Source organism: Rosa chinensis, chromosome 1, assembly GCF_002994745.2.
Source record: "Rosa chinensis cultivar Old Blush chromosome 1, RchiOBHm-V2, whole genome shotgun sequence".
Lineage (NCBI taxonomy): Eukaryota > Viridiplantae > Streptophyta > Magnoliopsida > Rosales > Rosaceae > Rosa > Rosa chinensis.
The window spans coordinates 48,977,078-48,991,856 of record NC_037088.1 but is presented as its reverse complement, the minus strand read 5'-3'; the positions used below and the strand labels follow the sequence as shown (position 1 = coordinate 48,991,856).

The 14,779-nt window shown below is 38.9% G+C and overlaps 1 protein-coding gene and 1 pseudogene across 1 annotated transcript; one reads left to right on the top strand and one right to left on the bottom strand.

The window, feature by feature from the left end:
• Positions 1-7,286: 7,286 nt before the first annotated feature.
• LOC121052222 lies at positions 7,287-13,902 on the top strand. The gene is made up of 2 exons (XM_040516753.1): positions 7,287-7,555; positions 8,948-13,902. Exon 2 carries the CDS (start codon positions 8,952-8,954, stop codon positions 12,510-12,512), a length of 3,561 nt encoding a protein of 1,186 aa, XP_040372687.1. The 5' UTR covers positions 7,287-7,555; positions 8,948-8,951; the 3' UTR covers positions 12,513-13,902.
• On the bottom strand, positions 9,480-9,592 carry LOC112183163 (annotated as a pseudogene).
• Positions 13,903-14,779: the final 877 nt, after the last annotated feature.

The following is a 14,779-nucleotide window of genomic DNA, read 5'->3' as shown; positions in this document are numbered from 1 at the left end:
TCCATAGGTAAGTAAAATGATTTTATTATACAAATGAATTTCACGGTTTTTATACTTGAACTATAGTTGTTATTAGTGGTCATTCCTGAGCGGATGATTACGTATACATATATTTACGTGAAATATATATGTTAATTGGCGTGTGATTGGTATGATGAAATGATTGAGAATTGATTGGATATTATTCAAGCTATTAATCTTCCATTTAATTGTTGAATAATGAAATGTTGATCATATGATGTGAAAGCTATTTTATATGGCCAATTGTGAATATGTGGAAATTATTTTAAGAAGTAAAGATTTGTTTTGAAATAATATGTCTCTTTATATGGGTGTACATATACATTTATACAATCTAAAACTTATAAAGATTGTATGTTGTGAATTTGATTATGTCTGAAAAATATAATTATGAAGCCGGGTGATTACAACAACCCCGTGCTTAAGTGAATTACTGGTAAATGTGCTTCGTGGTGCTTCGTGGTTATGCTTCGTGGTTGTGCTTCGTGGTTGTGCTTCGTGGTTATGCTTCGTGGTTGTTAAGCTGTGGGCCCTAGTCCCTTCAGATAGTGCACTATTATACTCTTAGGAAGGGTGCTTACTTTGAGTATACATGCCTTGGTGGTGGCCTTGGTATGCTGCGGCTTACCCGTGCTTTGGGATTATGGCCCTAGCACGTGGATTTATGATTTGATACCAGTCAACCTGGTTTTCCCGTGTTTTGGTATTATGGACCCTAACACGTGGATTTATGATCTGATACCAGTTAATCTGAAAATTCACTTAAAAGACTTATGTTATGTTGATCAAATATCTATCTATGATATATTTTGAATATGTGAAGGTGTTATGTGAAATTGATCAAATATCTATCCATGATATATTTTGAATATGTGAGGGTGTTAGTGAAATTGATCAAATATCTATCTATGATATATTTTGAAAATGTGAAGGTGTTATGTGAAATTGATCAAATATCTATCCATGATATATTTTGAATATGTGAAGGTGTTGGTAAAAAGGAAAATCAAGCATGTATTGCTTTAATGTTATTTCACATATTAATGTTACAATATTTGCTGGTTGAGTTTTAAAAGAGAGTATCTTGTGAATGTGTTGATTGTTACAATACTTTTATGTTTATGTGATTTTTGGAGATTACCTTGTGAATGTGTTGATTGTTCATTTGAATTATAAGATTTGTAATTAAATAAATCAACAGTTCTTTCTTGTTTACTCACGAGCTTTGCAAAAAGCTTACCGGGTTTGGTGTTGTTGCAATCCCGGTACACTATTCAAATTGTGTAGCGGGTAATCTCACAGGTCAGGAGAATCAGGGCAATGATCGTGCAGTTTAGAGAATTAGTATTAGATTTACAACATTTGTTTTGTGAGGAGAATTATACTCATTGAGTTTTACAATTTGATTTGGTGAGAGTGTGCTGTAATAAGTAGCTTGAGGATTTGATTTATGTAATATCAAGAGGTGTAACTAGTGGTTGTTTCTGAGAGAAAAATTCAGAACGTTATTTGTATTGTTATTAGTCATGTTCCGGATTTGAATCCTTATTTCAAAATTCGGGGTGTGACAGTAGGGATCATCATGTCCAATCCCCTTTGCATTGGGATTCTTTCCACCGTTCATTTTGACATAATTAGCCTCAGGAATTTTCTTTGTTCCAACAGGCCTGGCATTGTTGTTTAACAGAACCTCATTATGCCGCTCAGCCACTTGCATTGGGTTGATCAGCTTATTGAAGGTTGTGATTCTTTTGTTATCATACTCCAGCCTATACTGGTTCGCTAGTATAATTGCTGAAGTAGGAAAAGTGGAAATAGTCTTTTGGATCATATCATCTTTTGTGAGTTCCTTTCCACAGAAATTTAGACGTGCTTTTAGACACAACATATCCTTGTTGAAGTCATTTACCCTTTTATAGTCAAGTAAGCGGATTTCATTCCACTGAACGGTCAGTTCTGGGAGCAAGGTGTCATGAATGTTCTCAAAACGTCCTTTAAGGGCATCCCACAGTTCTTTGGGTGTCTTCAACTGAAGGTATTCCCAGCGTAGGCTAGGATCAATATGTCGCCTCAAAAACATTAAGGCATTTGCTTTCACCTTATCAGACGGTCCATCGTCTTTGGTGTCAGTGGAGTTTTGATGGTGGCAGTGTAGTCTCTTGCCACAAAGGCAGTTTCTACATCGGAAACCCAACGGTGGTACTCAAGTCCGTCTGAGTCCAAAATGTCAAATTCAGGTCGAGTTGGATCAGCCATCTATATAAACAATAGAGAAGAAATAAATTATGCAGTCATAAAGACATCCACGTGAAATATTTTCCAAACATTTGAATTAGATTTCAAGACCAAGATTCGTAATGGTCACATTTTTTTTTTCAATGCTATGTGAAAATACTTTATCACAGTAAGTGGGTGTATAATGAGCATGAATTTTCATTTTCATGGCCAAACGGTATTGATATGTTGCATTAAAAATAATCATAGCACGTAATAAATAATAAAAAACATAGCATATATTAAAATAAATTAAATGGCATGCTCAAATTTCACAAATGTATACCAAAATATATGTTACATATAATAATAACAATAATATATCATGCATAAAATAAAAAAAATCGATAGCATAATATAAAGGCATGCTTAGGAATAATTTATACAAGGATAAATAAATAAATAAAACATTCTCAAAATTTCATAAATAAACCATAAGCAATGAAATATATAATCATGCTTAAAGGTAATTATATAAAACATAAATAACAAGGCATGCTTAAAATGATCAAAATTATCTAATTAAACATGCTTAATAACAAAATATAATAAAGGTATAAACAATAAGATATAAAGCATGCTTAAAAATAGAAAATATAAATAAAATTCACATGCTTTAGATTCCACGAATATATATCACATATATAACAAGCAATAAAATAGCATGCTCAAAAATAAAAAAATAAAAATTCTAATTATAAATAATTAAATATACCATAGTATGAAAATAAAAGAGAACATACTTGGTTTCGAGAAAAATAATCCTAACGCACGCGCGTGTTGATGTAGGCGTGAGTAGCGATGTTTTTGGACTTGAGAAAAACTGGGCCGCTTCCTCTTTTTCAGTAATGGGCCTTGTTTTTTTTTTCTTTTTTTTTCTGGGCTGCAAGCCTAATTTTTCTTTTTTTTTGTCTGGGCCGCACCTCTCTTTTTTTTTCTGGGCCTCAGGCCTGCTTTTTTTTTTTCTTTTAGGCTGCAGGGCCTGTTTCTTTTTTTTTCTTTGTTTCTGGGCCGCACAATTTTTTCTTTTCTGGGCCTGCAGATTTTTTTTTTGGATTGATTGAGCCGGGTCCTTTTCTTTGGGCCGGGTCACACCGTTTATTTTTTTTTTCTCTTCTTCACGTCTTCTTCCTCCTTCTGCTCTGCCTCACTTCTGGTTTGCAGAACTGTAACAGAGTAGCTGACGCAGGTGCTGGGATCCGGCGGTGGAGGCCAAGTGCTGGGTTGTGCGCGGGTGAGGCCGGTTCGGCTGGGCAGCGATGGGCTAGGCTGTGCGGAGGAGCAGCGAGGTGGTCTGCCGGTGTTGCGCTGCTGCAAGGCGTTGGGATGCAGGGTACTTGCTGGGCTGTGTGGGCTCCGGCGGTGCAGGGCGGGAGGCGGGCCTCTGGTCGGCTGGAAGAATGATCTGGTTAGTGAGGTGGCGGCTTGGGTGTGCAAGTGATCTGCAGGGCGGATCGATGTGGGATCGAGGTGATGCAGCTGTGTCTGGGATCTGCTGTAGAAGGCAGGGCAGGGGTGGGCTACGCGGGGCGATGTGCTCGGGGTAGTGGGCTGGTGCGCTGGGCGAAGGATCTGGAGGTGAGGCCGGTCTGGATGCAGCCGGTCTTGGAAGGAAATTTTTTTTTTTTTTTTTTTTTTGAGAATTGTTGTTGTTTGTGGCGGCAGAAAAAGAAGAAAAAAAATGTTTTTTTTTTCTAGGGTTTTGATTTGTTTTTTGACGGAAATAAACTAGAAAACTAGACTTTTTTTCTTGGCTATTGGCTCTGAGTGTGCTGATAACGTGTAAAAGTAAATGGAGATTGGAATTGGTCTACTCATTTCATTTCATAACCCCTTTATATAGGGAGAGAATTACAATGGAAAGAACAATTACAATGATGACATTAACTACTGATTGGTTCGTAATCCATGCTGATTGATGTTAATCGGTAATTGCTTGATTCCCTCTCCGTCAATCACTTTGACGAAGGCACACAATATGTTTTTCCTTTAACACAAACGAGTTAATGTTTTATTATTATTATTTTTTTAATAATGTATTCTTCTCCGTTAAGAGGTATTCATTTATACTTCTCAAAAAAAGAAAAGAAAAAAGAGGTATTCATTTATAGAGATACCAGTAATAATAAGAAATCCTAATTACACTAACACAAGTCAACTATACACATACAATGGAGAAGAAATCATATACTCATACTATCTAATTATGAAACATGCTATTCCTCTTTTCTTTTTCTTTTTTTGAAAGGGGGCTGGTGACTTGGTGCGGCTGCCCTCAAGTCTTGATTAATGAAACTGCAGAATACAGGGGGGGACATAGAGCCTTAACCCCAGATTACAATAAGCATCAAGAGAATATCCTGAAATAATACCAGGAGTCTCCACAAAATCTATGTATTCTAACATGCACCAATTAGCAAAGATGCACGACTGACTACTCTATTTGCTTTAACAAAGCGGTAACATAACGGAAAGATAACTCTATAATGAAGAAGCATCATTGCAAATAACATAGCTTTCCTACTATGTTGGCACACGAAAACAAATCCAGCGACACTCCATTTCATCCTGCTACTAGGAAGTTGCGTCAATTTGATCAAGTAAATAGCTCGCCGCCTCGCTAGGCTAGACAAGGCACATTGAGTGCACATACTGAGACCAAGCCCACGTCGCCTTACCATATGGTTACAGGGACTTATTGCCGGTATAAAGTTACGTCTAATTAAATATAAAAAACAATAAAACATAAAATAAAAATAGTTTGAGACCTGAGCCCAAACCCAGGCCCAGGCCCAAAAACCTCCCAGCCCAAGCCGAGATCACAGGCTGCCCGTGTCACCATGCCGCCATCTCGCATTCGTAGCCCCCGTCGCACCCAGCAGGCGCCGATCGTCCCTCCATCCGTCCTTCATCCCCATCACGTCGGCAAGAATCACCTCCCTTCCCAACCCTCACCACCTCTTTCCACACAGGGGCTCCAAACCAGATCCAAGCATGCCCAAACCAGATCGGAACAAATCGATCCGATCTCACCACTTCAGATCCCCTCCTCGCCGCCACCGACTCGTCACCACCAGCCAACCTCCCTTCCCACCGTCTGCACTCCAATCTTGGGGAGATCAACACCCACCAGCCACCATCCCACTGTTTGTACTCCAACCGGACTGAGCCTCCCCGCGATATGGACAGCATCACCAACACCATGCAGCCTTCCCTCTGATTGGGATTATTCAAGGGACATCCACTACCGGACACTAGGTCCACTATAACCCGTCCGAAGACGACGCCAGGAGAGTGTACCGCCGGACGAGAATCGGTTTTCTTTATCGACTGCAGAGGCGGCACTCTCTAGGTCTTTCTTTTTGCTATTCCTCTTATTATCGAAGAAATTTTGTGCCCGTGCGCTAGGTCAGACTTGCGTCGACAAACGAATGCATTCATCATGCGTCGACAACTTGCATCGACAAACCACGCAGTTGCAATTCAGTCGGATTCATTAATTTATATATAAAAGTAATTACTATACACGCTGTAGAGGAATTGAAGACCTGCTTAGCAGTTTCTGGTTGACTTGCTTTTCCATAAAAGACTTTACTTGCAGCCACTATATATATATATATATATATATATATATATATATATATATAGGAGAGGAATTTTCAAAGAAGATTGCTTGATTTGCATTCAGTTAATTGCCAACTTAATATGAACCGAGACAGCCAAAAATACCACTAAAATGGGGAAGAAATATACAAGAAGGTGAAGCTAGCTCGCTGAGTCGAAAGGCAAAGTAAAGCTGTGTGGGATTCTTGAAATGTCACTACGTAATTACTCAGAGCCTTATTGCCGACGTCAAACAGTCTAGAATACAACAATTGAACAGGTCTTTCATTCTAAATCTTCAATTATGAAAAATGAAGTAGATCCAGTGTGAAAATTACCTCCCAAATTCATAGAAGATGTAGCAGTACTCTTTTCTTTATTAGCTCAAGGCCTTAAACACACGGTTACATAACAAGTACTAGATGTAGTAAATTCACACAATGACCTGGAAATTTCTTCATTCACTGTAATATCTACAAGACTTCACAGGCAATATATGACAATTAAAAAACAGAGGAGATATCTGAAGCATAAAACAATATGTCAACACGTGATTAATAACTTAAAACCTTCTTAGCCAAGAAGTTTGTCCCTAATAGACTGCAATTTAGCTGCAACGTCAATGATATCCCTTTAACTTGTTGGGGAGTAGGTAGAACACGCAATCCCAATTCCAAATATCAAAGTCAGCACTCTTCGATTTTCCGTGCTTTCACACTCTATCAATTGGTAGTGAGCTTCATCAACATTCTCGGTGCCTTGAAGAGCAAGTGATTTTGAAATCTTCGAAACATGTTTGGGGAGAGCTGTTGATTACACGCATTTCTATGCATGTAATTGTATCTAAAACACTATAAATAAGTTAATCCTCAAGACAATTATTATGTAATTAATCCAATTTTATTTAATTTGTAGGTGATAAGCGGAATTGCGGAAATCAAGATAAAATGGTGTAAAGTGGAGTGAATTGGAGTTTCTGACAAAAAGACGAAATAGTAAAGCTTGGTCAACCGTGGTCATCGCCATTAGGGAGTGGAATCCAATTGTCTTCGATAATATACGCGAAAGTGCATTGAGAAGAAAGAAAGGAGAAGAAAGAAAAAATAGAAGATGAAACAACAAAAGAAGAGGAAAGAAAAAAAAAATTAAAGTAATTGAGTTTGCTGACGTCATCATGACGTCAGCATCAGAAAGCCTTCCCCCACCCCTCTCACTCCCATGTGCACCCTTCATTTATTTCCTTCCCTTTTTCATTTCATTTTTTCTCTTTTTCCTTTCCTTCCTATCATGTTTTGACACGTCACCTCCATCTTTCTTCTTGCAACCCTACACCACCGAGAGCCCCATATATTGATTCTAATTATCCTCTTCTTCAAGGAGGGAGCCGCACACCCCAGACCCGAAAATCCTCTCTCTTTTCCAGCAGACCCCAATCCTCTCCCCAGATTGATTTTTTTTTCTTTCTTCTCAACAGCCGCACCTATCCCCTTTTCTCTCTAAACCAACCACCCATATTCATCTCTTCCTCTAGCACCGAACCACCCACCTCCAACCCATTTTCTATATTTTTTTCACTATTCCACCACAAAGCTTCATCAATTCCACAAGATTCAAAGGGGAGCCCAAGCATCAAGAGCTTCATAAACATCAAATTTGGGTAAAAGTGGGAGCCATATATCAAGGCTAGCCATAATTGCTCTATAGCAATTTGTGGCTTGTTCTTGTTACTCTCTCTCTATTTCTCTTCACTTTTTTCTCCCTTTCAATTATGTATTTTGATGTTAGTTTGGTGATGGGTAATGAGTATTTTTGTTGTTGGGGGCTAGGGTTGTGTGCCCTAGTCCAAATCTTGTGTAAAAGATGTTTATTTTAATGTCATGATGCAATTTTCATATGATGGATGCTTATATCTATTTTTGTTGGGTTAAAATGCATGTCTAGGAGCCTAGTCAACTCTAGGGTGTGTATTTTGAGCATGTCTAGGATGTAGTTAGAGGCTTGACCATCTCTGATTCCTAAGCTAGAAACCTTCAATTTCGTATTCGAGGGGTTATAAGCATGGTAATTTACACCCGTTGCGTGAATGCTCGGGCGGGTCGCTTAGTAGTCTAATTCCTCGATCTTTATGCCTCTTGATGTGAATTAGAGACCCTTGAACCGGCTCTAATTCATGCCAAGTGAGTTCCTACGACCCTTGAACCGGAGTAGGAATATCATGAAAGGGAATTTTGGTCCTTAAGCCTTGAACCGCCTTGGATACGACTACCGCCAAAGTCGGAAATTTGCATCTATATTAGATTAGATTCCGATCCATGAGATTTGGGTGAAGGAACCTCCCTAGCACCCGACATTCCCATTATATTGTTCACACTTTTCTAGTTTAATTTCCTTGCATTTTTATTAATCGCTTTACATTTTATTACTTGTTGTTAAGTTCAAGTCCACTCTCAAACATTAAATCCATCGACTCATTTGTGTATACCCATCTTGAGGCTACAAGTTAGTGGCTTTAAATAGGCTTGGTGTGAGCTAAGCCGAGCATTGCCAAGGCTTGGTGCCTTGATTGTTTATAGTCTTATTTTAATTTTAATTTTTCTTGTGTGCTTTTAGTATCCTACGGCCAATTATCTTGGTTAGGTCCAACACGTAATCCCCGAGGTACTATAAACTAAGGTCCAATTACTTCCCTTACTTGACAACGATTCGTACGCTTGCGAAGAGTTTATGAACCAAGTCAATGGCACCGTTGCCGGGGATTAGGGTCTTCGGATCTTAATCCCTTGGTAATTTGCATTTTGGGTCACTTTTAGCATACTTTTATTTTTATTTTTATCTTTATCTCTTGTTTCTTTGTTTAGTTGTTATTTATTTTATTTTATTTTATTTTATTTTCATTTCTTCGGTTAGTTTAGTCAAATTTAGTACAACTTGTGTTTCATTCTCTTTTTACCCCTCTAATTACTTGTCAATTTTTCATGAGTTGAATTGGTGCTTATCTTGCTTATATTTTTGTTATTGAGATACTCGATTTCTTATTGATCCTTTGTAGGTATATGAGTGACACTGTACTACCTATCAATTTGAGAAGTGGTTGTGTTTTGCAAAGACTACCTAGAGGAAGACCAACAAGGAGAGTTAGGAGACCAAGACATCGCTCACAAGCACCTTCTAGGTCTCCTATTCGAGTAGTAGATATGGCCAACGAGCATCAAGTACTACAAGATGAGGAAGAGATTCCATTGAGCCATTATTCATGTCCTAGTATTGTGAATGCTCCATCTTGCATTGTGCTTCCTCCGGCAAATGCCAACTTTGAGATCAAGCCTAACATGTTGTCTATTCTACCTACTTTCCATGGCATGACTAGTGGGAGGCCATATGATCATATAATTGAGTTTGATGCCATATGTTCCACTATGCACTTGGGAGGATTAACCTTGGAGGGTTTGAAGCTTCGATTATTCCCATTTTCTTTAAAAGATCAAGCACGCACATGGTTTCATAGGCTCAAGCCAAGATCCATTCTCTCTTGGGCCGATATGCAAAGAGTCTTCTTGAATACTTATTATCCACATCATCGGACTACTTATATGCGGGATAGCTTGACCAAGTTCTTTCAAGAGGATAATAAGACTTTTTATGATGCATGGGAGCGCTTCAAGGATATTGAGTTGGGTTGCCCTCATCATGGACTCACCAAGTGGTTTCTTTGCGAATCTTTCTACAATGGGTTGATTATTGATGATAGAAGGAGATTGGACAATGCATCGGGTGGAAATTTTCTTAAGAAAGGTCCTAATGCCGCTTGGGATATTTGTGAGGAAGTGGCTACCCAATCCGGTCAATGGGATAATCATCAGAGGAGAAGAGGAGGTAGAGATGACCACAATACTTCTAGAGGTCGTGATTCACATGCATATGGTACTAGAGGTCGTGATGATCTTATGGAGTCTAGAGGCCGAGTTGATATGGAGCCTCGTGGTAGAGGTTTATATGATGTTTCTCATGTTTCTAGAGATGATGGAGCTATGAGTTCTAAGCTTGAGAGGCTTGAAGCAAAGATTGACAAGAAATTTGAGATGCTTCTTCAAGCACAAAAGGGTAGTGAATTTGTTGAGGAGCAAGTTAGAGCTATTAATTCATATCAAAGGCCACCGAGAAATTATCCTTATTCTACTACATATAATCTGGGTTGGCGTAACCACCCAAATTTCTCATGGAAGGATGATGGAGGGTCCTCTAATGCACACCAAGGTGGTTCTCATTCATATGGAGGGAATCAAGGCCTTAATTCTTCATCTTTTGGTCCTCACGGTCATGGAAACACACAATTTGGTGGACAAAATTATTATGGGCAGCAAGCATCTAGTCACAATTCTCAAGGCCAAGGGCCAACTTTTGGTGCTACACATGCTTATGGAGGAGCCCCACATGATACTCAAGGGTTTGGTCAAAGTTCCCATTCATTTGGAGGTGCCAATCCTACACAAAATGCTCCTCCCGAATTTCAAAATAGGCAAGCACCACAACCGGAACCAAAGAAGTCTCATATGGATGATATATTGGCCACCCTAGCTCAAAGTCATACTTCTCTTACACAAAGCCAAGCAAAGACCGATCAAACTCTTAGTATTCTCACTCAAGGTCAAAGTTCACTTGCACAATGTGTGGGAAAGTTGGAGGTTCAATTGGGTCAAATGGAAAAAGAGCTTGAAGCACGTCCACAAGGAGCCCTACCTTCACAACCGGAGCCAAACCCAAGAGGAAAAGTCCATGAATGCAATGCCATCACCACTCTACGTTCGGGAAAGGTATATAACAATCATGTTTACATGCCCTCATCGTCTAGTTTACATTCAAATCCTTTATTTGTGCATGATGATGATTTGCACTCATATGGGGCCAAGAGAGAAGAAAATGTACCTCTTGGCCATGTTGTTGATGATCCATTGCATACACATCATGATTCTTTTTATTATAAGGAGGATGGGACCGGAAGGGAAGAAAATGTACCTTCCGGTAAATATGGAGTGGGTGATGTGACTTTGAAAACCAAAGGAAGAAATAAGGGGGTGGATAAGGTAGCCGGAGGAGAAGAAAATGTACCTTCCGGAGGAGCAATTCTTGATAGTGGTTATGGTTTCTTGTCATTTGAGAATGATGCGAGAAAATATGGTTTTATTGATAGTGGCAAGGAAAGAGCTCTATTGAGAAAGAACACTTCTAGGGATGAGGATATCTCGGCCTCAAGATTAGATGGTGAGGCCATGAAGGCTAGGGACCCATCTAAGGCTGATGACACCTCTAGGAAAGTTCTTGATGACATTAGACCCACTCATGATTTTGAGCAGTCTACTTCTACCAAAAAACAGGGGAGAAATAAGGAGGAAGGCCTACATGTGCATGGTAGCTCTAGGGATACGAGTGGTCCGATATACTCATCACTAGGCGAGGCCTTGAGGGCTAAGAACCCTAGTGGGACCGTGACTACCCTTAGGGGCACCACTGGGAGTCTCACCTTTGATCAACCTCTTGATTTGAGCACACCAGAACCTCAACTTCCTTACCCTAATGTGCCAAGAAAGGAAAATATGAAGAAGGGTGGGAAGAAAAAGAAGGTTGGTTTGATGTCCGAAGTGCATGATATTTTGAAGAAGGTCAATGTCAATATTCCTTTAATTGAGCTCATTAGACAAATACCAGTTTATGCAAAATTTCTAAAGGACTTGTGCACCCATAAGAGGAAGATAAAGAATGATGAGCGGTTTGAAATTTGTGAGGAGGTTAGTGCTATCTTGCAAAGACGGATTCCCCCAAAACTCAAGGATCCGGGGAGTTTTAATATCTCTTGCACTATTGGTGAGAAAGTCTTTGATAGAGCGTTGATGGACCTTGGTTTAAGTGTTAACATTATTTCTTTTGAGATTTTTCGAAAACTTGACCTTGGGCCTATTAAAGCTACTCCTATATATTTGCAACTTGCGGACCAGAGCATCATTAGAGCCATAGGAGTTATTGAAGATGTGTTAATCAAAGTTGACAAGTTCTACTTACCGGCGGATTTGGTGGTATTGGATATGGATGATGGAGCTCATTGTGACAAGGAGATACCTATCATTCTTGGTAGACCTTTTATGGCGACTGCAGGAATCAAAATTAATGTTCAAAAGGGCACTATCAAAATGAAGGTGTTGGGCGAAAAAGTATTACTCAAGAGTCTTGAACCCATTTATCCTCCGGAGGTGGTAAAAAGTGTGCTTTCTATTAACTTGGTCAAGGGCAATGAAGCAAAGAGAGATAGAATTCTTGGCTCATTGAACCAAGTCCCACACTACAACCGAGAGCCATTGGTCTCTAATTCTTCCTCTCCTTGCCAAGTGTTTGCAATTTCTACTCTTGATGAGATAAATGTGAATGAGGATCTCACATTGAGTGAGGAGCAAAAGAATCAAATCAAGACAATAGAGGAGATTTGTGGATTGAAAAAGAAGAAGAAGAAATGGTATCTTGAGTGGAACACTCCAGTGAACATCAAGTTTCTTGCATCATCTTGTGGAGGTTCTAGTTCGACTAAGGCTTGTGTGGGTGGTGGTGGAAAGAAAGAGCCACCTTGAAGAGACTAAGTTCTATAGACCGGCTTGGGGTCTTTAAAAACAAGCGCTTTTAGGGAGGCAACCCTAGGTAGTTTTGAAATTTTCTTGTTTATTTTGCATCAATAAGGCTATTCAGCCATCTTTTTGGGAGGATGAGAGGTGTTCGGAGTTGGAAGTGTGAAGAAAGAATGAATGTGATAGTGAGCAGTTTCTGTCCTCAAAATTCAGTTGAATTTGGGTGACTATAGCTTCCATTATACATGCTATTTTGTGCTAAAATTTCTGGAGCTATTCTTTTATATGTATACTATCTTGTGCCAAAATTTGAACCACTTTCAGTCACTGGAGCTCTATTTATTTAATGGTCAATGCATGAAGTTCAGAACAGAGACAGCTACTGTAGAGTGAGTTTGGGAAGCTACACCTTCTACATCCCAAGTAACTTGGAGCTAAAAATTTTCAGAGATGTGTCTTCATATGTCTTCTATATACAGGAGAAACAGTTTTTAATTTGAACCTTCCTAGCTTCAGATATAGAGTTCCAAGTAACAGAGGTTAGAAACAGGGCACAGCAGAAACTGCAGAACAGATCAGTGAGTTTGGAGGCCAACGATTTTTGACTCATGACAGATTTTCAAGTGAAATTTTACTGTATGTATTTTCATGAGTCTACTTTCATTTCCAGTTGGTCTCACCCTCTTTGCACCTCTAGAGCTTCAGATATTACAGTTTTGGTGACTGAGGGTCAGCAGAAGTCTTCATGACAGATTGGCAATTTTGACCAGCTTTCGTTTCCATCTAAGTTGGAGATAGATGGCTTACTTTATATGGATAGAAAGCTCTCTGAGTCTACTTTCTATTCCGAGTGGTCTTGCTTCTTTGTATCTTTCTGAGTATGAGATATGGGCATGTGAAGACAGAAAGGTCATTGCTGGAAGTTCTCTGCACTCACTGGTTTTGTTCACTCGGGTTGGTTGGACTTCTTCGCACTTCATTTCATCTTTGGAGGATAATCTATGGCAGTTGTGAGTTATTTTGGTGCGGCAAAGCCTATGATCTTAATGGAGGATCTTGTCCTTATTCTTTGGTGGCTATTTATGACGCATTGCTCTTGGACACTATATATTTTTCAATGGAGTTGATCTTTTCATGAGAACCTAGAGCTATTATGGAGTATACGTAAAGGAAGTCAAGGCCTTGTGCCTTGAGGTTGGTGTCTCATATTAGTCTTCTCCAAGGGTCGTGAGCAATGGAGGTTCTACAAAAGGGGTTTTCCGTAACTTTTCTCAGCATTTAGATTTTCATTTTCATAGTTAATTTTGTGCCTTCGCCTGAACTTTACTCTCATGCCTAAATCCGACACGGATTTTAGCTTTCGAGCTCACTTTACAACATTGAGGACAATGTTGGTTTTAAGTGTGGGGGTGAGGGCTCGGGCGGCCCTATCAAAAAAAAAAAATTAATTAGATTAGCTTTTTGTAATTATATTTTAGTGGTTAATGCATTTTCCAACCCCAATGACGAGCCATGAACTTAACTTGTTATGATTGTGAATAGATTAAGCATGATATAGGACTTTGAATTTATTTTGTAATTGAGTGCATATGTGATTTATGCTTGACTATATGTGTGCACATAGCCTATGTTAGGTTCATTCATCATAATTAGAGAAGCATATAGATTATTCGATTAACTTGCATGCCCTTATTTGTGAGTTTTTGTGCCTATATCTATAGTGTATGCATCATTCATGCACTTTTTCTTTCATGTGTGTACAATTTCATGAGATTGCGTATCTAGAACTTGCTTGAGACCTCTCGAGGCTACTTTTAGCTTGCGAAGGGATAGAAAGGATTGAGGCATTTTAGGTTAATACCACCATGGGCAAAGAAGCATGTGCCCAAAAATATTTACCACTAAATTGCCACTTTGAGCCTATTTATATAGTTAGCCTTTTTGTTCATTCGCACCACAAATCCCTACCTAGTCTAAACACTTTTATCCTACCCTTCCATGGTAGTTGGTGAAGTGATTTGAGAGAATGACTTTATGTTTGAGTGCTTCAAAAGAAAGAAAAAGTCAAAAGTGTGAGGTTACAAAAGAATAAGTGTGGGGGTGAGTGATTTGTATAGAAAAGAAAGTTCTCAAAAAAAAAAAAAAAAGAGAAGAAAGTTTGTGAAAATAGAAAGAAAGTTCAAGGAAAAGAAAAGTAGAAGAAAAAAATAATAATAGAAAGAAAAAAAGTAAGTTATGTGATGAAAAGAAAAGAAAAAAAAAAGGAAGAAAAA

Coding starts and splice junctions, on each gene's coding strand:
- LOC121052222 (XM_040516753.1), top strand. CDS start 8,952: ATGAGTGACACTGTACTACCTATCAATTTGAGAAGTGGTTGTGTTTTG.